The sequence below is a fragment of the Salmo salar genome, unplaced genomic scaffold (genome assembly GCF_905237065.1).
Source record: "Salmo salar unplaced genomic scaffold, Ssal_v3.1, whole genome shotgun sequence".
Lineage (NCBI taxonomy): Eukaryota > Metazoa > Chordata > Actinopteri > Salmoniformes > Salmonidae > Salmo > Salmo salar.
In genome coordinates, this window is record NW_025547830.1 from 25,891 (window position 1) to 52,752 (window position 26,862).

The 26,862-nt window shown below is 54.0% G+C and overlaps 1 protein-coding gene across 1 annotated transcript in view; it reads right to left on the reverse strand.

The window, feature by feature from the left end:
- Nucleotides 1-599: 599 nt before the first annotated feature.
- The window catches only part of LOC106577303 (formin-2), a 44,316-nt gene continuing 18,053 nt past the window's right edge, over nucleotides 600-26,862 (reverse strand). Inside the window, 7 exon segments of the mRNA XM_045711637.1 lie at nucleotides 600-1,555; nucleotides 8,365-8,509; nucleotides 22,193-22,467; nucleotides 22,470-23,672; nucleotides 24,278-24,339; nucleotides 25,541-25,552; nucleotides 26,203-26,359. Of these exon segments, the coding sequence (XP_045567593.1) occupies nucleotides 1,448-1,555; nucleotides 8,365-8,509; nucleotides 22,193-22,467; nucleotides 22,470-23,672; nucleotides 24,278-24,339; nucleotides 25,541-25,552; nucleotides 26,203-26,359 (1,962 nt within the window). The 3' untranslated portion in view covers nucleotides 600-1,447.

Below are 26,862 nucleotides of genomic sequence, written 5' to 3' on the forward strand. Positions count from 1 at the left end.
AGAAAATTGCCTGTTGAAGTAACGTAACTCTTTAAAGTTAAAATTTGTTGTGTGTTTTCTGAAACACGGTTGGGAAGGGAGGGAATTGTTTCCATTCTTGCAGGTTAAATTCCATCAAAACATTGAAATATTGGACTGATTAGGGACTTCTGTTGATTTGACATTTACATTCCACCTCATTCCACCCCTCTCTGAATCTACTGAAGGACGTGAATAGCCTGTGTTAAATATAGAGAGTCTGGGAACATCAAACAAATGGGGAAAAGGAACCATATTTTGTTAATAAAACCAGTTGGAAATATGCTTGATAACGTAATGAGTATGGATTTCATTTCAGTTGTCATCTGAGCCATTATGATTGATGACAGGACGACATAAACTGTACCTGGGAAAGTATCCACCCTCTAGTTATCAGAGTCACATGGAATTGTTATGCAATTGAAATGTTTGATATTGAAAATGTTTGTTAGGAGATGAAATGTAATTTTAGCTTCCAAACGAGAGAATTGGGTTTTCATAAGGAAAGTGCCCTGCTCGATCAGTGGCCCAACCCTGTGAAGAGACAGCGGTTATAAACGATGAAACCCCTCCCTCCCCCTCCCCACTATATAATCCTTTGACGAAATGTTCTGGATTCAGATAACAGACAGAGGAAAGAAAGGGTCTCATTGATCTCTTTCTTGCGGCCAATGTGATCACAGGAAGTGTGACGAGATGACACCGTCAGACAGTTCGCCCCGTGTCCTGGACAAAGTAGCAGTATTTATTTTTTGGGGGGGGTATAATTTCTTGCATTATTCGCTCAGAACGTTTCTAGTACTATTACCACAAGGACAGAAAGGAAATGAGGTCACTGCTTCCAGAAAGCCAAGGGGAACTTTGACTTCAAAACACGTCTGCTTCTAAACAATGACAGAAACCCAAACAGCCAACAACTCAAAAGGTCAGAGAACAACAAGGAAACAAGACAACTCTCTCGTTGACACAAAAAAAACACCATCATCAAAACTGAAGGAAATGCCTTTTTTTGTACAAAAATAACAGTCGATCCATCCACTCACTGTCCTCTCCCTCTAAATCTGACAGTATGACTAGGAGGTCGTATCCATGTCCTCTCCCTCTAAATCTGACAGTATGTCTAGGAGGTCGTATCCATTCACTCACTGTCCTCTCCCTCTAAATCTGACAGTATGTCTAGGAGGTCGTATCCATCCACTCACTGTCCTCTCCCTCTAAATCTGACAGCATGTCTGGGAGGTCATATCCATGTCCTCTCCCTCTAAATCTGACAGTATGACTAGGAGGTCAGTATGACAGTCAGGTCTACAGACTGCTACTGGTCAGCAGGGGGTCTGCCAGTCAGGTCTACACACTGCTACTGGTCAGCAGGGAGTCTGACAGTCAGGTCTACAGACTGCTACTGGTCAGCAGTGTTGTAATGATAGAGCTATGGGGTCATTATCTCACCATGCTGGATGTCCTTCATGTCCAGATGCAGACTGGACATCAGAATCCCCACAGCCTGAGAACGCTTGTTGTTCAGCAACTTGACCACCTGCAGAGAGAAACATCAATACATGACACACTCAGAGGGAAGGAGGGCGGGGGAGAGGGGGAAGGCGGGAGAGGCGGAAGGTGGGAGAGGAGCGAAAGACAATGTCATAACTTCAGAGACAGAATGAATGAACGAGAGAGAGGGGGGGGGGAGAAGAGCAAGAGAGAGAGACACAAATCACAAGAAAACTAAAAGATTAAACTAGAATGCTATTTGGTCCTAAACAGAGAGTACACAGTGGCAGAATACCTGACCACTGTGACTGACCCAAACTTAAGGTAAGCTTTGACTATGTACAGACTCAGTGAGCATAGCCTTGCTATTGAGAAAGGCCGCCGTAGGCAGACCTTGCTCTCAAGAGAAGACAGGCTATGTGCACACTGCCCACAAAATGAGGTGGAAACTGAGCTGCACTCCCTAACCTCCTGCCCAATGTATGACCATATTAGAGAAACATATTTCCCTCAGATTACACAGATCCACAAAGAATTAGAAAACAAAACCAATTTTGATAAACTCCCATATCTACTGGGTGAAATACCACAGTGTGCCATCACAGCAGCAAGATGTGTGACTTGTTGCCACATGAAAAGGGCAACCAGTGAAAAACAAACACCATTGGAAATACAACCCATATTTATGTTTATTTATTTTCCCTTTTGTACTTTAACGAGGGATGAGGGAAGAGCGGGAGAACGAGGGAGGAGGGAAGAGCGGGAGAACGAGGGAGGAGGGAAGAGCGGGAGAACGAGGGAGGGGAGAAGAGCGGGAGAACGAGGGAGGGGAGAAGAGCGGGAGAACGAGGGAGGGGAGAAGAGCGGGAGAACGAGGGAGGGGGGGAGAGCAGGAGAACGAGGGGGGGAGAGCGGGAGAACGAGGGGGGAGAGCAGTTATTGCAAATTGATTTTAAAAGCCTGACATCCCAGTTTAAAAGGTGACTTTCTCAACTTCTGATGTGTTTAGCGTAAGTAAATGTGTACCTGACCTTCCCACAACGTTGGTTACTACCGACTCTCATCCAAGCTCACCGTTTTCCTCCTGACCTTTATCGGTCAGAACAGTTTCATGAAGGGAACAAAGACACCACCAGATAACATTCAGGACAGGATGAACTTCCTGTGTACTTCACTGTCAGAGTAGATACTGGAAACACTTATCTCCCTCACTAGATTTAAGCACCAGCTGTCAGAGCAGCTCACAGATCACTACACCTGTACATGCCTACCTGGTTAAATAAAGGTTAAATAAATAAAAAATAATGGTGTTGCTCGTTCCATCACATCTCTTTTTGCTTCCACCTCGTATCTTATCTAAATGGCTGCTCTATGACATACCAGATTCTACGTATAAAATCAGAAACATTACATTTCAGATGTTTTCACCTGAACAACGCCCGAGGCCAGTTTTGGTAATTAAGGAATGGAGAAAAAAAAACCAAAAAAACAGTCTGTACATGATTACAAATGACTGGTGTCAATTTCCCCATCAGCAGCTGTAGCACACTGAACGACTCTGCTCTCTGATTAAATAATTACCCTGTTGGAGGTTTATAGAGACCAGAAGGTCTGCTAGGAGAGAGAGGGGACCCCACGGTGACCTCACACAGGTCAGGTCTACTAGGAGAGAGGAGAGGAACCCACGGTGACCTCACACAGGTCAGGTCTACTAGGAGAGAGGAACCCATGGTGACCTCACACAGGACTGCAACAGTATCTTAAAGCCAATTGATGCTTACCTGAAAATGTGGTCTGACGTGGCGTATGGAGGGTGTGACTCTACGCTGAGCCTCTGGAGTCACGCAGAAGACAAATCGAGCTCCGTACCACGTCGCTGTGCACCTCAAGTTCTGTAACAATGAGGAGGGCTCTGTATAGCTTCGCATTGACGTGATTGGTCGACCGAAGGTGAGGGCAGGAGGTCCTGTATAAATCCTTCACAACAGCTCCGCTCTGCGAAGTGCAAGAAGTACGAATGCCCTGACTTCTGCAGAGGCCCTATCGCAGTAAATCCTGCACGGCCACTGGAGACGTGGGATTGACCAAGCAGAGCCCAGAGACTGGAGCGTCGCCGTGCTTATACTGTGGAGACTGGAGCGTCGCCGTGCTTATACTGTGGAGACTGGAGCGTCGCCGTGCTTATACTGTGGAGACTGGAGCGTCGCCGTGCTTATACTGTGGAGACTAGAGCGTCGCCGTGCTTATACTGTGGAGACTGGAGCGTCGCCGTGCTTATACTGTGGAGACTGGAGCGTCGCCGTGCTTATACTGTGGAGACTGGAGCGTCGCCGTGCTTATACTGTGGAGACTGGAGCGACGCCGTGCTTATACTGTGGAGACTGGAGCGACGCCGTGCTTATACTGTGGAGACTGGAGCGATGCCGTGCTTATACTGTGGAGACTGGAGCGACGCCGTGCTTACTGTGGAGACTGGAGCGACGCCGTGCTTACTGTAGAGACTGGAGCGACGCCGTGTTTACTGTGGAGACTGGAGCGACGCCGTGTTTACTGTGGAGACTGGAGCGACGCCGTGTTTACTGTGGAGACTGGAGCGACGCCGTGTTTACTGTGGAGACTGGAGCGACGCCGTGTTTACTGTGGAGACTGGAGCGACGCCGTGTTTACTGTGGAGACTGGAGCGACGCCGTGTTTACTGTGGAGACTGGAGCGACGCCGCGTTTACTGTGGAGAGCCCAGAGACTGGAGCATCGCCGTGTTTACTGTGGCGAGCCCAGAGACTGGAGCAACACTGTTTACTGTGGAGAGCCCAGAGACCAAGAAAACTATAAACAATTTTTTAAACTATGTTGTCTGATTGATCAGAAAGTCAAGCCAACGGTCAGTTTTCCACTTCGACTCCACATTGACCTGCCTGGCACCCTGAGTCAGCGGCTGGAAACATTCTCCATCCAAATAGAACTCTATTACATACGGACATAAACTTTCCCTTCAGGAAGTCAACAGATGACCGTGAATAACGTCACCTTCTCTATCGCTCAACCCCCCCGCCGGGTTGGTTGGTGTGTTGATGTAACCAAATAAACAGACTCCGTAAAAACAGCAGTTCTGCTCTACAAGGTTATGGAGGAAATGAGCCTCAACCTGGACGGGAGGACATGGGAGGAAATGGGAAAGAAAATGAGCCTCACTTGGACGGGAGGAGGACGCGGGAAAGAAATGAGCCTCACCTGGACGGGAGGAGGACGCGGGAAAGAAATGAGCCTCACCTGGACGGGAGGAGGACGCGGAAAGAAATGAGCCTCACCTGGACGGGAGGAGGACGCGGGAAAGAAATGAGCCTCACCTGGACGGGAGGAGGACGCGGGAAAGAAATGAGCCTCACCTGGACGGGAGGAGGACGCGGAAAGAAATGAGCCTCACCTGGACGGGAGGAGGACGCGGGAAAGAAATGAGCCTCACCTGGACGGGAGGAGGACGCGGGAAAGAAATGAGCCTCACCTGGACGGGAGGAGGACGCGGGAAAGAAATGAGCCTCACCTGGACGGGAGGACGACGCGGGAAAGAAATGAGCCTCACCTGGACGGGAGGACGCGGGAAAGCATTGAGCCTCACCTGGACGGGAGGACGCGGGAAAGCATTGAGCCTCACCTGGACGGGAGGACGCGGGAAAGAAATGAGCCTCACCTGGACGGGAGGACGCGGGAAAGAAATGAGCCTCACCTGGACGGGAGGACGCGGGAAAGAAATGAGCCTCACCTGGACGGGAGGACGCGGAAAGAAATGAGCCTCACCTGGACGGGAGGACGCGGAAAGAAATGAGCCTCACCTGGACGGGAGGACGCGGGAAAGAAATGAGCCTCACCTGGACGGGAGGACGCGGGAAAGAAGTGAGCCTCACCTGGACGGGAGGACGCGGGAAAGAAGTGAGCCTCACCTGGACGGGAGGACGCGGGAAAGAAGTGAGCCTCACCTGGACGGGAGGACGTGGGAAAGAAGTGAGCCTCACCTGGACGGGAGGACGTGGGAAAGAAGTGAGCCTCACCTGGACGGGAGGACGTGGGAAAGAAGTGAGCCTCACCTGGACGGGAGGACGTGGGAAAGAAGTGAGCCTCACCTGGACGGGAGGAAATGGGAAAGAAATGAGCCTCACCTGGACGAGAGGACGCGGGAGGAAATGGGAAAGAAATGAGCCTCACCTGGACGGGAGGACGTGGGAGGAAATGAGCCTCACCTGGACGGCAGGACGTGGGTAATATTAGAGCTCTGGGACCGTAACTATCAAACGTCTGAGTAACAGAGCTGATCTAGGATCAGTGCCTTTTTAGATCAATGAAAATGAATGTGTACTTGGTCAGGGTAAGAACCTGATCCCAGAACAGCACTTACTCTGATGCTTAACAGATAGAAAAAACAAAATGGCACCTGGTCTTACGTCTGTGACCACACAGTAAACAGAAGAAGTGACTGTCTCTTTAAAAATTCAACACAGACAGCTAGGAGCCAGAGAGGTGCTGAGTGACATCAACGGCCATGACGTCAGACTGGGCCTAGACCATAAACAACGGAAAGAGGGTGGGGAAAAAAGCGGCTTTATCTCAGATCATTGATGAGGTAAAACCATATTGTTACCACAGTGTATGAAATGATACATACTTTGATAGGGGGGATGGGGTACGGGGGAATGATTTGGTGAATGAAACCGTCGAAAACAAAATGAATGGAATGATTAAATTCTCTTTAAACTTCTACCCTAATATATGTCCCTAAAATAATTAAAACAGCATATTTAGTCAATTCATTTAAGTAAATATTGGTCAGGCTTTTCAATAAAATAAAAATTGTAGTGGCATTAGAAATGTGGTCCCGTGTGGCTCAGTTGGTAGAGCATGGTGTTTGCAACGCCAGGGTTGTGGGTTCGATTCCCACGGGGGACCAGTACGGATAAAAATATAAATATATTTTTTTTTAATTTATGAAATGTATGCATTCACCACTGTAAGTCGCTCTGGATAAGAGCGTCTGCTAAAATGACTAAAATGTAAATAAACAGTCTACCTAGTGCTGTGTTTTAACAGACCCAACTGGGCTATGACATCAGCACCGGCATTTCACAAATATTACATTAACACGCGAACCCCTCATTAATCATTAGCCTTTTTCTCTTTTTAACGTAAATCAGGTTCCTCAAAACAGATCTTCAAATCTGACTAAACTGCAAAACAATGATTTGATAAATCCCAACGTAAACACTTCCTATAAACTGGCATGCCGACCGGAATTAAACTAACAAAAACATGTTACTTTATTCAAATAAAATGTTTTGCGGGTAACCTCTGGCAGCTAGCAGAGGGGATAAAGGATACCATTTATTCCAATCAGTATCTAAGGGAATGTTTTAACGGGACTGGGACGACTTCCAAGTTTAAACGATTCTTTACCAGAGTATTTGAAGTCAAAATTGCTGAAACAACTTAAAATTCCCAAACACTTTATCTGGTAATTCAAATAGCATCCAGATTTAGGTCTACCCACAAGACAACTTTAGAGGAAAAAAAGTGACGGGGCTCCTTCCTTAAAATAAGACTTAAGAAAAGATTGGCTCAGGAAAATAGTATTTTAAAAAAGGGCAATATTTAATAACTTAAATGTTAGAAATAAAACAATACAGAGCCACCGAGCCAGGACAGACCCTCAGACCGAGCCGCTATACAGGCCAGGCCAGAACCTCAGACCGAGCCGCTATACAGGCCAGGACAGAACCTCAGACCGAGCCACACTATACAGGCCAGGACAGAACCTCAGACAGAGCCACTATACAGGCCAGGACAGAACCACACTATACAGGCCAGGACCTCAGAGCCGCTATACAGGCCAGGACAGAACTACACTATACAGGCCAGGACAGAACCTCAGACAGAGCCACTATACAGACCAGGACAGAACCACACTATACAGGCCAGGACTGCTCAGATCAGCTACAGACTGGTGTGTGTGTGTGTGTGTGTGTCCGTCCATGTGGGCTTTACTGTCGCTGCAGTGTTGTTCTTTATTGATGACATATCCTCGTTCTGCTACTCCAGTCAAAACACAGTGTGTTTGAACGGCCTGTCAAAACACCAAGCTCTACGGAGCTCTGATGTAATCCCATCATCTGAACATGGTTTAGATGGTTAGACTGGGCTACATGGCCTGCCTCCACAATGGCATCCTCACATGAGGGCCCTGGTCAAAAGGACTGATCCTCAGACAGAGACACAGAGCCAGGACTGAACCTCAGACCGTGACTTCCTCCTCAGGAAGACAGTCAGTAATTCTGCACAAATGTTTAGTAGTGGAGAACTGGGCCTAAAGCAATAGGGGCCTTTAAATCACATCCATTCCCAGAACCCAGACAGTTCCCAGTTCAGATGAAACCCCCAGACAGTTCCCAGTTCAGTTGAAACCCCCAGAACCCAGACAGTTCCCAGTTCAGTTGAAACCCCCAGAACCCAGACAGTTCCCAGTTCAGTTGAAACCCCCAGAACCCAGACAGTTCCCAGTTCAGTTGAAACCCCCAGAACCCAGACAGTTCCCAGTTCAGTTGAAACCCCCAGAACCCAGACAGTTTCCAGTTCCGTTAAAACCCCCCAGAACCTAGACAGTTCAACTGAAGGAGAACAGAACATCGGGAAGGAAGGATGAAATAGAGGAATACTCATACATAAACATGAGGGTGATAGGATAGGATGATATGACAGGGGGTACTGGGACACGGGAAAATAGGACTGGGGTACTGGGACAGGGGAAAATAGGACAGGGGTACGGGAAAATAGGACAGGGGTCGATAGGACAGGTGATAGTATCTGATCTCACCTGTTTGGCTTTAGACTTGGTGATGGTATCTGACAGGGGTTTCTTCTTCTCTTTCACAGCAGTCTTGGAGAACAGCTCTACGAACTCCTCAAAGTCCACGTCAGGCTCCTGTATCTTGTCCCAGACCAGCGACGTGCTCACCTCTCTAGGATGAGGGAAGAGTTACAGTGAGGTTGTGACCGTTCGATCTTTAAAGATACCAGAAATGTTCCAGACGTAAAAAAAAAAAAAAAACATATTTCACTGAAATTATGTGTACATATTAGTTGACATCATGTTAGTCAGAATTTCTCCTTTATCAAGAAGCTGATTAAAACAGCATGATCGATACACAGGTGCACCTTGTGCTGGGGACGAACGAAAAGCCACTCTAAAAATGTGCCGTTTTGTCACAACACAATGCAACAAATGTCTCGCGTTTGAAGAAGCATGTAAATTGGCATGCTGACTGCAGGAATGTCCACCAGAGTTGTTGCCAGAGAATGTTTTTCATTTCTCAACCAAATTGGGAGGCCTATTCTCTCCCAGGCCCGTCTGTGCCCCCGGCCTCCATATATTACGGCCTAGTTAATTTATTTAAATTGACCGATTTCCTTATATGAACTGTAACACAGTAAAATCTTTGAAATTATTATGGTTATATTTTTATACACATGAGTTCCAGCACTACACCTTGAGTGAGAAATATCATAATTTTTTTGTCCATATCTCATTTCGATATTGTGACAAAAAAATCAATCCATCTCCATTAAAACAACTAAGTATTCATTCTACCATCAATCAATGTCAATACTACGGGGGGGGTAATCGTATCGCTCTGCCTCTAGCTTGGTTTTCCTAGACTGTCACATTGTCTGTTTAACCAGCTTGGCATTTCTTGTTCTATGGTTAAAATTCAAACCTGTTTGTATTCAAAATACCTCCAAAAAGGTCTTCTCCAGCCAGCCAGAGGGTACAGTCTAACCATACGCTGCCTGTACGACACCCGTTTTTCATTCAAACATCAGCGCCACGCTTCCAACACATATCTTTCATTTCACTGTGTTAATGGTGTTTCTCAATATGCATTCGACCGTGCTCCACGCTCTGAGTTCTCTTGAGTACGTTCATGTGAGGACGAGAGTGTGGAGAACACATAAAACCTACAATGAGAGCAGCACTCCCCCTACTGTATTACCTCACGCCGAGCAGTACTCCCCCCAACTGTATTACCTCACGCCGAGCGGCACTCCCCCCAACTGTATTACCTCACGCCGAGCGGCACTCCCCCCAACTGTATTACCTCACGCCGAGCGGCACTCCCCCCAACTGTATTACCTCACGCCGAGCGGCACTCCCCCCAACTGTATTACCACACGCCGAGCGGCACTCCCCCTACTGTATTACCTCACGCCGAGCGGCACTCCCCCCTCCCCCAACTGTATTACCTCACGCCGAGCGGCACTCCCCCCCAACTGTATTACCTCACGCCGAGCGGAACTCCCCCCAACTGTATTACCACACGCCGAGCGGCACTCCCCCCCCAACTGTATTACCTCAAGCCGAGCGGCACTCCCCCTACTGTATTACCTCACGCCGAGCGGCACTCCCCCCAACTGTATTACCTCACGCCGAGCGGAACTCCCCCTCCCCCAAATGTATCACCTCACGCCGAGCGGCACTCCCCCCAACTATATTACCTCACGCCGAGCGGCACTCCCCCCCAACTGTATTACCTCACGCCGAGCGGCACTCCCCCACCCCAACTGTATTACCTCACGCCGAGCGGCACTCCCCCCAACTGTATTACCTCACGCCGAGCGGCACTCCCCCCCAACTGTATTACCTCACGCCGAGCGGCACTCCCCCCAACTGTATTACCACACGCCGAGCGGCACTCCCCCAACTGTATAACCTCAAGCCGAGCGGCACTCCCCCCAACTGTATTACCTCACGCCGAGCGGCACTCCCCCCCCAACTGTATTACCACACGCCGAGCGGCACTCCCCCCAACTGTATAACCTCAAGCCGAGCGGCACTCCCCCCACTGTATTACCTCACGCCGAGCGGCACTCCCCCCAACTGTATTACCTCACGCCGAGCGGCACTCCCCCCTCCCCAGCTGTATTACCTCACGCCGAGCGGCACTCCCCCACCCCAACTGTATTACCTCACGCCGAGCGGAACTCCCCCCCAACTGTATTACCTCACGCCGAGCGGCACTCCCCCACCCCAACTGTATTACCTCACGCCGAGCGGCACTCCCCCCCAACTATATTACCTAACGCCGAGCGGCACTCCCCCCCAACTGTATTACCTCACGCCGAGCGGCACTCCCCCCCAACTGTATTACCTCACGCCGAGGGGCACTCCCCCACCCCAACTGTATTACCTCACGCCGAGCGGCACTCCCCCCCAACTCTATTACCTCACGCCGAGCGGCACTCCCCCACCCCAACTGTATTACCTCACGCCGAGCGGCACTCCCCACCAACTGTATTACCTCACGCCGAGCGGCACTCCCCCAAACTATATTACCTCACGCCGAGCGGCACTCCCCCCAACTGTATTACCTCACGCCGAGCGGCACTCCCCCCCAACTGTATTACCTCACGCCGAGCGGCACTCCCCCACCCCAACTGTATTACCTCACGCCGAGCGGCACTCCCCCCCAACTGTATTACCTCACGCCGAGCGGCACTCCCCCCCAACTATATTACCTAACGCCGAGCGGCACTCCCCCCCAACTGTATTACCTCACGCCGAGCGGCACTCCCCCCAACTGTATTACCTCACGCCGAGCGGCACTCCCCACCCCAACTGTATTACCTCACGCCGAGCGGCACTCCCCCCAACTGTATTACCTCACGCCGAGCGGCACTCCCCCAACTGTATTACCTCACGCCGAGCGGCACTCCCCCCCCCCCAACTGTATTACCACACGCCGAGCGGCACTCCCCCCCAACTGTATAACCTCAAGCCGAGCGGCACTCCCCCACTGTATTACCTCACGCCGAGCGGCACTCCCCCCAACTGTATTACCTCACGCCGAGCGGCACTCCCCCCTCCCCAGCTGTATTACCTCACGCCGAGCGGCACTCCCCTCCCCAGCTGTATTACCTCACGCCGAGCGGAACTCTCCCCCCCCAACTGTATTACCTCACGCCGAGCGGCACTCCCCCACCCCAACTGTATTACCTCACGCCGAGCGGCACTCCCCCCAACTATATTACCTAACGCCGAGCGGCACTCCCCCCAACTGTATTACCTCACGCCGAGCGGCACTCCCCCCCCAACTGTATTACCTCACGCCGAGGGGCACTCCCCCACCCCAACTGTATTACCTCACGCCGAGCGGCACTCCCCCCAACTCTATTACCTCACGCCGAGCGGCACTCCCCACCCCAACTGTATTACCTCACGCCGAGCGGCACTCCCCCACCAACTGTATTACCTCACGCCGAGCGGCACTCCCCCCAAACTATATTACCTCACGCCGAGCGGCACTCCCCCCAACTGTATTACCTCACGCCGAGCGGCACTCCCCCCAACTGTATTACCTCACGCCGAGCGGCACTCCCCCACCCCAACTGTATTACCTCACGCCGAGCGGCACTCCCCCCAACTGTATTACCTCACGCCGAGCGGCACTCCCCCCAACTATATTACCTAACGCCGAGCGGCACTCCCCCCCGATGTATTACCTAACGCCGAGCGGCACTCCCCCCCAACTGTATTACCTCACGCCGAGCGGCACTCCCCCCAACTGTATTACCTCACGCCGAGCGGCACTCCCCCACCCCAACTGTATTACCTCACGCCGAGCGGCACCTCCCCCCCCAACTGTATTACCTCACGCAGAGCGGCACTCCCCCACCCCACCTTATTACCTCACGCCGAGCGGCACTCCCCCACCAACTGTATTACCTCACGCCGAGCGGCACTCCCCCCAAACTATATTACCTCACGCCGAGCGGCACTCCCCCCAACTGTATTACCTCACGCCGAGCGGCACTCCCCCCCAACTGTATTACCTCACGCCGAGCGGCACTCCCCCACCCCAACTGTATTACCTCACGCCGAGCGGCACTCCCCCCAACTGTATTACCTCACGCCGAGCGGCACTCCCCCCAACTATATTACCTAACGCCGAGCGGCACTCCCCCCAACTGTATTACCTCACGCCGAGCGGCACTCCCCCCCAACTGTATTACCTCACGCCGAGCGGCACTCCCCCACCCCAACTGTATTACCTCACGCCGAGCGGCACTCCCCCCAACTGTATTACCTCACGCCGAGCGGCACTCCCCCACCCCAACTGTATTACCTCACGCCGAGCGGCACTCCCCCACCAACTGTATTACCTCACGCCGAGCGGCACTCCCCCCAAACTATATTACCTCACGCCGAGCGGCACTCCCCCCCAACTGTATTACCTCACGCCGAGCGGCACTCCCCCCAACTGTATTACCTCACGCCGAGCGGCACTCCCCCACCCCAACTGTATTACCTCACGCCGAGCGGCACTCCCCCCCAACTATATTACCTCACGCCGAGCGGCACTCCCCCCCAACTGTATTACCTCACGCCGAGAGGCACTCCCCCCCAACTATATTACCTCACGCCGAGCGGCACTCCCCCCAACTGTATTACCTCACGCCGAGCAGCACTCCCCCCCAACTGCATTACCTCAAGCCGAGCGGCACTCCCCCCTACTGTATTACCTCACGCCGAGCGGCACTCCCCCCCAACTGTATTACCTCAAGCCGAGCGGCACTCCCCCTACTGTATTACCTCACGCCGAGCGGCACTCCCCCAACTGTATTACCTCACGCCGAGCGGCACTCCCCCCAACTGTATTACCTCACGCCGAGCGGCACTCCCCCCAACTGTATTACCTCACGCCGAGCGGCACTCCCCCCAACTGTATTACCTCACGCCGAGCGGCACTCCCCCCAACTGTATTACCTCACGCCGAGCGGCACTCCCCCCAACTATATTACCTCACGCCGAGCGGCACTCCCCCAACTGTATTACCTCACGCCGAGCGGCACTCCCCCCCAACTGTATTACCTCACGCCGAGCGGCACTCCCCCACCCCAACTGTATTACCTCACGCCGAGCGGCACTCCCCCCCAACTGTATTACCTCACGCCGAGCGGCACTCCCCCCCCCCAACTATATTACCTCACGCCGAGCGGCACTCCCCCAACTGTATTACCTCACACCGAGCGGCACTCCCCCCAACTGTATTACCTCACGCCGAGAGGCACTCCCCCCCCCCAACTATATTACCTCACGCCGAGCGGCACTCCCCCCAACTGTATTACCTCACGCCGAGCAGCACTCCCCCCCAACTGCATTACCTCAAGCCGAGCGGCACTCCCCCTACTGTATTACCTCACGCCGAGCGGCACTCCCCCCCAACTGTATTACCTCACGCCGAGCGGCACTCCCCCTACTGTATTACCTCACGCCGAGCGGCACTCCCCCCAACTGTATTACCTCACGCCGAGCGGCACTCCCCCCAACTGTATTACCTCACGCCGAGCGGCACTCCCCCCCAACTGTATTACCTCACGCCGAGCGGCACTCCCCCAACTGTATTACCTCACGCCGAGCGGCACTCCCCCCAACTGTATTACCTCACGCCGAGCGGCACTCCCCCCCCAACTATATTACCTCACGCCGAGCGGCACTCCCCCCAACTGTATTACCTCACGCCGAGCGGCACTCCCCCAACTGTATTACCTCACGCCGAGCGGCACTCCCCACCCCAACTGTATTACCTCACGCCGAGCGGCACTCCCCCCAACTGTATTACCTCACGCCGAGCGGCACTCCCCCCCAACTATATTACCTCACGCCGAGCGGCACTCCCCCCCAACTGTATTACTCACACCGAGCGGCACTCCCCCCCAACTGTATTACCTCACGCGGAGCGGCACTCCCCCCAACTGTATTACCTCACGCCGAGCGGCACCCCCCCTTCTACTGAATTACCTCACGCCGAGCGGCACTCTCCCAACTGTATTACCTCACGCCGAGCAGCACTCTCCCCCCCAACTGTATTACCTCACGCCGAGCGGCACTCCCCCCAACTAGATTACCTCACGCCGAGCGGCACCCCCCCTTCTACTGTATTACCTCACGCCGAGCGGCACTCTCCCAACAGTATTACCTCACGCCGAGCGGCACTCCCCCCCAACAGTATTACCTCACGCCGAGCGGCACTCCCCCACCCCAACTGTATTACCTCACGCCGAGCGGCACACCCCCAACTGTATTACCTCACGCCGAGCGGAACTCCCCCAATTGTATTACCTCACGCCCAGCGGCACTCCCCCCCAACTGTATTACCTCACGCCGAGCGGCACTCCCCCCAACTGTATTACCTCACGCCGAGCGGAACTCCCCCCCCAACTGTATTACCTCACGCCGAGCGGCACTCCCCCACCCCAACTGTATTACCTCACGCCGAGCGGCACTCCCCCCAACTATATTACCTCACGCCGAGCGGCACTCCCCCCAACTATATTACCTCACGCCGAGCGGCACTCCCCCCCAACTGTATTACCTCACGCCGAGCAGCACTCCCCCCAACTGTATTACCTCACGCCGACCGGCACTCCCCCCAAACTATATTACCTCACGCCGAGAGGCACTTCCCCCCCCAAACGGTATTACCTCACGCCGAGCGGCACTCCCCCCCAACTGCATTACCTCACACCGAGCGGAACTCCCCCCAACTATATTACCTCACGCCGAGCGGCACTCTCCCAACTGTATTACCTCACGCCGAGCGGCACTCCCCCCACCCCCCCAACTGTATTACCTCACGCCGAGCGGCACTACCCCCCCAACTGTATTACCTCACGCCGAGCGGCACTCCCCCCCTGTATTACCTCACGCCGAGCGGCACTTCCCCCCAACTGTATTACCTCACGCCGAGCGGCACTTCCCCCCAACTGTATTACCTCACGCCGAGCGGCACTCCCCCCAACTATTACCTCCCCCCAACTGTATTACCTCACGCCGGGCGGCACTCCCCCCCAACTGTATTACCTCACGCCGGGCGGCACTCCCCCCAACTGTATTACCTCACGCCGAGCAGCACTCCCCCCCAACTGTATTACCTCACGCCGAGCGGCACTCCCCCCCACCCCCAACTGTATTACCTCACGCCGAGCGGCACTCCCCCCCAACTGTATTACCTCACGCCGAGCGGCACTCCCCCAACTGTATTACCTCACGCCGAGCGGCACTCCCCACCCCAACTGTATTACCTCACGCCGAGCGGCACTCCCCCCAACTATATTACCTCACGCCGAGCGCCACTCCCCCGACTGTATTACCTCACGCCGAGCGGCACTCCCCCCAACTGTATTACCTCACGCCGAGCGGCACTCCCCCCCAACTGTATTACCTCACGCCGAGCGGCACTCCCCCCTGTATTACCTCACGCCGAGCGGCACTTCCCCCAACTGTATTACCTCACGCCGAGCGGCACTTCCCCCCAACTGTATTACCTCACGCCGAGCGGCACTCCCCCCCAACTGTATTACCTCACGCCGAGCGGCACTCCCCCAACTATTACCTCCCCCCAACTGTATTACCTCACGCCGGGCGGCACTCCCCCCAACTGTATTACCTCACGCCGAGCGGCACTCCCCCCCAACTGTATTACCTCACGCCGAGCGGCACACCCCCACTGCATTACCTCACGCCGAGCGGCACACCCCCACTGCATTACGTCACGCCGAGCGGCACACCCCCACTGCATTACCTCACGCCGAGCGGCACTCCCCCACTGCATTACCTCACGCCGAGCGGCACTCCCCCCCAAATGGTATTACCTCACGCCGAGCGGCACTCCCCCCAACTGTATTACCTCACACCGAGCGGCACTCCCCCCACTGTATTACCTCACGCCGAGCGGCACCCCCCACTTCTACTGTATTACCTCACGCCGAGCGGCACTCTCCCAACTGTATTACCTCACGCCGAGCGGCACTCTCCCCCCCAACTGTATTACCTCACGCCGAGCGGCACTCCCCACCCCAACTGTATTACCTCACGCCGAGCGGCACTCCCCCAAACTATATTACCTCACGCCGAGCGGCACTCCCCCCAACTGCATTACCTCACACCGAGCGGCACTCCCCCCAACTATATTACCTCACGCCGAGCGGCACCCCCCTTCTACTGTATTACCTCACGCCGAGCGGCACTCCCCCCCACCCCCCAACTGTATTACCTCACGCCGAGCGGCACTTCCCCCCCAACTGTATTACCTCACGCCGAGCGGCACTCCCCCCAACTGTATTACCTCACGCCGAGCGGCACTCCCCCCAACTATTACCTCCCCCCAACTGTATTACCTCACGCCGAGCGGCACTCCCCCCCAACTGTATTACCTCACGCCGAGCGGCACTCCCCCCAACTGTATTACCTCACGCCGAGCGGCACACCCCCACTGCATTACCTCGCGCCGAGCGGCACTCCCCCACTGCATTACCTCGCCGAGCGGCACTCCCCCACTGCATTACCTCGCGCCGAGCGGCACTCCCCCACTGCATTACCTCGCGCCGAGCGGCACTCCCCCACTGCATTACCTCGCGCCGAGCGGCACTCCCCCCACTGCATTACCTCGCGCGAGCGGCACTCCCCGCACTGCATTACCTCGCGCCGAGCGGCACTCCCACCACTGCATTACCTCGCGCCGAGCGGCACTCCCCCACTGTATTACCTCGCGCCGAGCACCACTCCCCTACTGTATTGCCGAGCGGCACTCCCCTACTGTATTGCCGAGCGGCACTCCCCCTACTGTATTGCCTCACGACGAGCGGCACTCCCCCTACTGTATTGCCTCACGCCGAGCGGCACTCCCCTACTGTATTGCCGAGCGGCACTCCCCTACTGTATTGCCTCACGAGCGGCACTCCCCTACTGTATTGCCTCACGACGAGCGGCACTCCCCCTACTGTATTGCCTCACGCCGAGCGGCACTCCCCCTACTGTATTGCCTCACGCCGAGCGGCACTCCCCTACTGTATTGCCTCACGCCGAGCGGCACTCCCCCTACTGTATTGCCTCACGCCGAGCGGCACTCCCCCTACTGTATTGCCTCACGCCGAGCGGCACTCCCCTACTGTATTGCCTCACGCCGAGCGGCACTCCCCTACTGTATTGCCTCACGCCGAGCGGCACTCCCCTACTGTATTGCCTCACGCCGAGCGGCACTCCCCTACTGTATTACCTCACGCCGAGCGGCACTCCCCTACTGTATTGCCTCACGCCGAGCGGCACTCCCCCTACTGTATTGCCTCACGCCGAGCGGCACTCCCCTACTGTATTGCCTCACGCCGAGCGGCACTCCCCCTACTGTATTGCCTCACGCCGAGCGGCACTCCCCTACTGTATTGCCTCACGCCGAGCGGCACTCCCCCTACTGTATTACCTCACGCCGAGCGGCACTCCCCCTACTGTATTACCTCACGCCGAGCGGCACTCCCCCTACTGTATTACCTCACGCCGAGCGGCCCTCCTCCTACTGTATTACCTCACGCTACACCTCCCCCTACTGTATTACCTCACGCTACACCTCCCCCTACTGCATTACCTCACGCCGGGCGGCACTCCCCCTACTGCATTACCTCACGCCGGGCGGCACTCCCCTACTGCATTACCTCACGCCGGGCGGCACTCCCCTACTGCATTACCTCACGCCGGGCGGCACTCCCCTACTGCATTACCTCACGCCGGGCGGCACTCCCCTACTGCATTACCTCACGCCGGGCGGCACTCCCCCTACTGCATTACCTCACGCCGGGCGGCACTCCCCTACTGCATTACCTCACGCCGGGCGGCACCCCCCACTGCATTACCTCACGCTACACCTCCCCTACTGCATTACCTCACGCCGGGCGGCACTCCCCTACTGCATTACCTCACGCCGGGCGGCACCCCCCTACTGCATTACCTCACGCTACACCTCCCCCTACTGCATTACCTCACGCCGGGCGGCACTCCCCCTACTGCATTACCTCACGCCGGGTGGCTCCCCCTACTGCATTACCTCACTGGGCGGCGCCCCCCCCCACTGCATTACCTCACTGGGCGGCGCCCCCCACTGCATTACCTCACTGGGCGGCGCCCCCACTGCATTACCTCACTGGGCGGCGCCCCCACTGCATTACCTCACTGGGCGGCGCCCCCACTGCATTACCTCACTGGGCGGCGCCCCCACTGCATTACCTCACTGGGCGGCGCCCCCACTGCATTACCTCACTGGCCGGCGCCCCCACTGCATTACCTCACTGGCCGGGCGCCCCCCACTGCATTACCTCACTGGGCGGCGCTCCCCACTGCATTACCTCACTGGGCGGCGCTCCTCCACTGCATTACCTCACTGGGCGGCGCTCCCCCACTGCATTACCTCACTGGGCGGCGCCCCCCACTGCATTACCTCACTGGGCGGCGCCCCCCCCACTGCATTACCTCACTGGGTGGCGCCCCCCCCACTGCATTACCTCACTGGCGGCGCCCCCCCACTGCATTACCTCACTGGGCGGCGCTCCCCCACTGCATTACCTCACTGGGCGGCGCTCCCCCACTGCATTACCTCACTGGGCGGCGCTCCCTCCACTGCATTACCTCACTGGGCGGCGCTCCCCCTACTGCATTACCTCACTGGGCGGCGCTCCCCCTACTGCATTACCTCACTGGGCGGCGCTCCCCCTACTGCATTACCTCACTGGGCGGCGCTCCCCCTACTGCATTACCTCACTGGGCGGCGCTCCCCTACTGCATTACCTCACTGGGCGGCGCTCCCCTACTGCATTACCTCACTGGGCGGCGCTCCCCCTACTGCATTACCTCACTGGGCGGCGCTCCCCCTACTGCATTACCTCACTGGGCGGCGCTCCCCCTACTGCATTACCTCACTGAGCGGCGCTCCCCTACTGCATTACCTCACTGAGCGGCGCTCCCCTACTGCATTACCTCACTGGGCGCCCCCCTACTGCATTACCTCACTGGGCGGCGCTCCCCACTGCATTACCTCACTGGGCGGCGCTCCCCCACTGCATTACCTCACTGGGCGGCGCCCCCACTGCATTACCTCACTGGGCGGCGCCCCCACTGCATTACCTCACTGAGCGGCGCTCCCCCACTGCATTACCTCACTGAGCGGCGCTCCCTACTGCATTACCTCACTGAGCGGGCGCTCCCCTACTGCATTACCTCACTGAGCGGCGCTCCCCTACTGTATTACCTCACTGAGCGGCGCTCCCCCTACTGTATTACCTCACTGAGCGGCGCTCCCCCTACTGTATTACCTCACTGAGCGGCGCTCCCCCTACTGTATTACCTCACTGAGCGGCGCTCCCCCCACTGTATTACCTCACTGAGCAGCGCTCCCCCCACTGTATTACCTCACTGAGCAGCGCTCCCCTCACTGTATTACCTCACTGAGCAGCGCTCCCCCCTACTGTATTACCTCACTGAGCAGCGCTCCCCCCTACTGTATTACCTCACTGAGCAGCGCTCCCTCCTACTGTATTACCTTACTGAGCAGCACTCCCTCCTACTGTAATTCCTCACTGAGCAGCACTCTCTCCTACTGTATTACCTCACTGAGCAGCACTCCCCCTACTGTATTACCTCACTCTGCACCTCTCCATCCACTGACCCTTCTTCCAGCCAGGACAAAGGCAACAATAGAGACCAAACAAGATATACTCAAAGCAAACATTATACTTGAAAATGTATCAGCTATACAGTATGTGAATGATAATCTAGTTAGTTTAACAGGCAAAAACGACCTAAAACTAATGTTATGCAAGGTAGATCTCAATTCTTCGTGGCTGACTGGACAGCAGCAGCTAGCCCCATTAAGCCCCAGCAGCTAGCCCCACAGCAGCAGCAGCAGCAGCTAGCCAGCGAGCCCTAACAGCAGCAGCGAGCCCTAACAGCAGCAGCGAGCCCTAACAGCAGCAGCAGCAGCAGCGAGCCCTATTAACAGCAGCGAGCCCTATTAACAGCAGCGAGCCCTATTAACAGCAGCGAGCCCTATTAACAGTAGCAGCAGCGAGCCCTATTAACAGTAGCAGCAGCTAGCCCTATTAACAGTAGCAGCAGCTAGCCCTATTAACAGTAGCAGCAGCTAGCCCTATTAACAGTAGCAGCAGCTAGCCCTATTAACAGTAGCAGCAGCTAGCCCTATTAACAGTAGCAGCAGCTAGCCCTATTAACAGTAGCAGCAGCTAGCCCTATTAACAGTAGCAGCAGCTAGCCCTATTAACAGTAGCAGCAGCTAGCCAGTTAGCCCTATTAACAGTAGCAGCAGCTAGCCAGTTAGCCCTATTAACAGTAGCAGCAGCTAGCCAGTTAGCCCTATTAACAGTAGCAGCAGCTAGCCAGTTAGCCCTATTAACAGTAGCAGCAGCTAGCCAGTTAGCCCTATTAACAGTAGCAGCAGCTAGCCAGTTAGCCCTATTAACAGTAGCAGCAGCTAGCCAGTTAGCCCTATTAACAGTAGCAGCAGCTAGCCAGTTAGCCCTATTAACAGTAGCAGCAGCTAGCCAGTTAGCCCTATTAACAGTAGCAGCAGCTAGCCAGTTAGCCCTATTAACAGTAGCAGCAGCTAGCCAGTTAGCCCTATTAACAGTAGCAGCAGCTAGCCAGTTAGCCCGATTAACAGTAGCAGCTTGCCAGTTAGCCCGATTAACAGTAGCAGCTTGCCAGTTAGCCCTATTAACAGTCGCAGCTAGCCCTATTAACAGTAGCAGCTAGTCAGTTAGCCCTATTAACAGTAGCAGGTAGCCAGTTAGCCCTTTTGACTTACTATGGGCTTGCTATCTACGCACTCTTATGTTTTGTAGGCAGGTAAACATGCCAAAATTAAACACAGTATGGATTTAACATATCAAGATTAAAATATTGAGAGACATGAAATGGGCAACATCAGTAGCTAGCCAGTTAGCATGCGATTCCTTTAGCTCAAATAATGTCCGCCATTGATTTCAAGAAACGTTGCGTAGTCGTTTACGCGTACTCGTCATTTTTCTGGTGCACACTTTGAAACTTGCATTGATGCTTCAAAAACATGTACAAAATGGTAGTATGCATCTTTAGAAGTGTCCCTCCGTTTCACATAACTTTGATTTGGATTCATACTCCGACCCTCCTGTACTCATTTTTGCACGCTCAGAGCACAGTAGTATGCATTTTGAGAAACACCCTTGTCCACAGTGTCATAAACGCTGAATAGGATACTCTTTAGGTCGGGGACATGGTCTGAAACAATACAGCAAGGCACACAAAGCTTCTCAGAATAACACTGCAGACCTAGGATCAGTTTTCCCATCTTAAATCATAATGAAGAAGCGGGACCTGATCCTAGTTCAACACTCCTTCCTACTGGGAGACTCTTTATGACCTGATCCTAGATCACTACTCCTACTGAGACTCTTTATGACCTGATCCTATATCAACACTCCTACTGAGACTCTTTATGACCTGATCCTATATCAACACTCCTACTGGGAGACTCTTTACGACCTGATCCTATATCACCACTCCTACTGGGAGACTCTTTATGACCTGATCCTAGATCACCACTCCTACTGAGACGCCTACTGGGAGACTTATCAACACTCCTACTGAGACTCTGTATGACCTGATCCTAGATCCCCACTCCTACTCTAAAGCCTTTTTGAATACAGGTCCAGATTGCTTATGTAACTAGCATAGCTGTCATGATTACTTTTTAGCATAGAGCTTTAGGAACAACAGCTGAAATAAAAAACGGCTTGTTATTAAAACACATTTCTATTGATTGATTTACTTTTTGTGTTGAGCCGAGTTGAGCTGTATCCTGGTCCAGTAGAGAGGCTTCATGGGTCTGGGAGGCTCCACCACTCCTTTCCGGGGAGGTTTCTCCTGCGCCATGCTTAGAGCATACAGTCCCATGGGCAAAGGAGGGACCAGGGAGCCCAGGGCACATGGTGGAGGAGGGCCACAGCCAGGAGGGGGAGGAGGAGGAGGAGGTCCAACCATCCCAGGTAATGTTGGAGGGGGTGGGGGAGGGCCCATCCCTATCATCCCAGGTAAGGGAGGGGGGGAGGTGCCATCCCCATGCCAGGGAGAGGGGGTGGTGGTGGTGGTGGTGGGGGCATTGCACCCCCTGATAGAGGTGGTGGTGGTGGGGGCATTGCACCCCCTGGTAGAGGTGGTGGTGGTGGGGGCATTGCACCCCCTGGTAGAGGTGGTGGAGGTGGAGGCATTGCACCCCCTGGTAGAGGAGGTGGAGGCATTGCACCCCCTGGTAGAGGAGGTGGAGGCATTGCACCCCCTGGTAGAGGAGGTGGAGGCATTGCACCCCCTGGTAGAGGAGGTGGAGGTGGGGGCATTGCACCCCCTGGTAGAGGAGGTGGAGGTGGGGGCATTGCACCCCCTGGTAGAGGAGGTGGAGGTGGGGGCATTGCACCCCCTGGTAGAGGAGGTGGAGGTGGGGGCATTGCACCCCCTGGTAGAGGAGGTGGAGGAGGTGGTGGGGGCATTGCACCCCCTGGTAGAGGTGGTGGTGGAGGAGGAGCCATGGAGTGACCAGGTAAAGGAGGTGGAGGTTTAATGCCCCTCTGTTGCTGCTGTTGGCACGTACAGACAAACGCTGGTGCGGCCTTGGGGGAGAAGGGTATGGGTAGTGACAGGGCCAGTTCTGGGGGGAGATTAATGGGACAGGACGAAGACAGAGAGGACCCTCCTTCATCCTCGTTCACAAACAAGGGTGGCAGCATCTGGTCCGGTAAAGGCACTTTAAACTTAAAGCTTTCCTCCATAGGCGACGTCTGGACAGACTTGGCCTCCAGACAACTCAGGAGACAGTCAGTCTGTTGGTCTACATGACAGACCTCCTTCGCCATCCTCTCCTCAGTCTGTAGGTCTACATTACAGACCTCCTTCGTCATCCTCTCCTCAGTCTGTAGGTCTACATTACAGACCTCCTTCGTCATCCTCTCCTCAGTCTGTAGGTCTACATTACAGACCTCCTTCGTCATCCTCTCCTCAGTCTGTAGGTCTACATTACCGACCTCCTTCGTCATCCTCTCCTCAGTCTGTAGGTCTACATGACAGACCTCCCTGTACAGACTCCCCTCCACACTGCTCTCTGGCTCCTTAATGGTAATACTGTCTCTGTCCAGCAGGGGGTGCTGTTCCTCCAGCTCAGCTATCTTAGTCCTCAGGTCCTCAATGGTCTGTTCTAACTGCTGGATCACGTTGACGTGCTCCTCTTTCAGCTTCACTGTTTTCAGCACGGACTCCTCCTGGAGAGACAGAGAGAGAGGGGGGGCCAGAGAGCGAGAGAGGGGGGGGCCAGAGAGCGAGAGGAAAGAGTGTTCATATAAACATTTAAAGCAATATGTTAACTGTTTCAGAACCACAATGAGAACAATGTTATGTTCAAGATATGCTTTGTTAGAGGCGGAGCTTCTTGGAGAGGAGCTCAATAACTTCATATGGAACAAGACAAGATTGCGGCTTTCAGAAGGACAATACTTCAACAACAAGGAGCATCTCTAGGAGATATGGATGATAATAGATAATAAACATGGGAGAGGTCTGAGTCTGCCAGGTACTGGTCAACACACACACACACACCAAGACCCTCACATATAACTGCTATTAAAGAGTATTCCACTAAACTAGTACAACTCTTAGTGGCTGCTGCCCCCTTGTGGTTAAATCAGGTGAAGGAGGCCATGGTTATTCAGGATAAATGTTTGACTAGAGATACGATGCTATTCTCTCCAAAGGGAAAGATTGCACAGTCCTATAGATTAGCTCTCAGGTAAGGTTGGATGATTCCCTACTGATTTTGGAAATCTTAACCGGTACTTTGCAAACTTAGTCTGAAAGTAGGGTGACAGACCTGAAGTTGGCCGACTTCTTCTCTCTGATGTCTCTTCAGCCCCAGGATGGCTGCCTGGTGTTCTGTAGGAAAAGAGAGACAGGATACTTCTATATTATCACTACCAGAATACAACCACACACGGTGAACTAGACCAGACCACATTCTTACTGGATGATATGTGATGATACAATGACTACTTCAATTCACAATCCGTACCATCATGCATTGTTTTTTTCTTACAATGAAATGAAAATTGACATTTAATGTGAACATCAAAAGCTGTTATGTCTAAAGCCTCATTTCATATCAAAACAATAGTTAAGGAAAATGCAATATTACATTTAGCAGCCTGTTTTTTTTAGGTGTCAGACTCAGCAGCAAGGAAAGACGACAGGACGTTTGTCGGGGGACAGAGGGGAAAGCCGACAGGACATTTGTCGGGGGACAGAGGGGAAAGACGACAGGACATTTGTCGGGGGACAGAGGGGAAAGACGACAGGACATTTGTCGGGGGACAGAGGGGAAAGACGACAGGACATTTGTCGGGGGACAGAGGGGAAAGACGACAGGACATTTGTCGGGGGACAGAGGGGAAAGACGACAGGACATTTGTCGGGGGACAGAGGGGAAAGACGACAGGACATTTGTCGGGGGACAGAGGGGAAAGACGGCAGGACATTTGTCGGGGGACAGAGGGGAAAGACGACAGGACATTTGTCGGGGGACAGAGGCGACAGACGACAGGACATTTATCGGGCGACAGACGACAGGACATTTGTCGGGGGACAGACGACAGGACATTTGTCGGGGGACAGACGACAGGACATTTGTCGGGGGACAGACGACAGGACATTTGTCGGGGGACAGACGACAGGACATTTGTCGGGGGACAGACGACAGGACATTTGTCGGGGGACAGACGACAGGACATTTGTCGGGGGACAGACGACAGGACATTTGTCGGGGGACAGACGACAGGACATTTGTCGGAGGACAGACGACAGGACATTTGTCGGGGACAGAGGGGAAAGACGACAGGACGTTTGTCGGGGGACAGAGGGGAAAGACGACAGGACGTTTGTCGGGGGACAGAGGGGAAAGACGAGCTCAGAATATCAATCCATCTTTGCCTGCCTAAGCACTGACTCAACGTTGCTATGCAACCTTGGCCCTTTCAATAGCATGTGGGACTACAGACGGACAGCACACGATAACTGATGAACAAGGACAAAAAGAAAGAGTTAAATGACCATGCAGAAACACATTCACAATGTAACTTACCTTCATCGCCCTCTAAAGGTATCAGAGCATGAAAGAAGAGAGATCCGGTTTAGAAACAAGGCTTTCCATAAATCTACACTGTTGGGTTAAAATTAACGCTAGTCATAAATTAATGCTAGTTTCAAGGCACAGAGATGCAACATCCTCTTAAACCCCAAGCATAAAACATGAAGCTCAACTCCACCCTGGCCGAGGGACGAGGCCACCCGCCCCTCCACCCTGGCCGAGGGACGAGGCCACCCGCCCCTCCACCCTGGCCGAGGGACGAGGCCACCCGCCCCTCCACCCTGGCCGAGGGACGAGGCCACCCGCCCCTCCACCCTGGCCGAGGGACGAGGCCACCCGCCCTTCCACCCTGGCCGAGGGACGAGGCCACCCGCCCTTCCACCCTGGCTGAGGAAGTTAAAGTTTCGAAATAGACGCCATCTGCAGAATCAGTGCTAGTGAGAGTTACAGGTCAAAACAACAGTCTGTAGTTAGTAACTGTTATGATGAGGGGCTCCTACCCTCCTTGGTAGAACGTATTGTATCACAGTATCTATATGACTAGTCTCTTACAGTATAATAGTATCCATATGACTAGTCTCTACAGTATAATAGTATCCATATGACTAGTCTCTACAGTATAATAGTATCTACATGGATGTGGTGAGGGCTCCTACCCTCTTCCGTGTACATGAGGCCTGGGCTATCATCTCCCACAGGTCTGGGTGGGGGCCACAGGGTCTTCAGATGCCCAGGGAGGGGGGCCCGGCCCTCAAAGTGTTCCATGGAGTGGGGGGGCTGGCTGACCGCTGCCCACGTGTACAGCTGGTCTTGCTGGGGGAAAGAGGGAGATGAGGGTAGATAATATGGCATACATGAGGACAAAAGGAGATAAAATAGCATAAGGGGACAAGAGGACATAAGGAGATAAAATAGCATAAGGGGACAATAGAGGACATAAGGAGATAAAATAGCATAAGGGGACAATAGAGGACATAAGGAGATATAATGCTATAAGGGGACATAAGGAGATATAATGCTATAAGGGGACAATAGAGGACACAAGGAGATATAATGCTATAAGGGGACAATAGAGGACATGAGAGGAGATATAATGCTGTAAGGGGACATGAGAGGAGATATAATGCTGTAAGGGGACAATAGGACATAGTGGTTCCTCTAAAAGTTGTGAGTTTACGCCGCGGGACTTAGAGGTAATTTGTGGTCTAGTACGGTACCTTGCGTCACCACTTCATTGCTCCAGACCACCACAAGGGGGAGTTAGAGACCTGATTATGCTTTTGGGTCCTACTGTGTCTGACAATTAACGGGCGAAA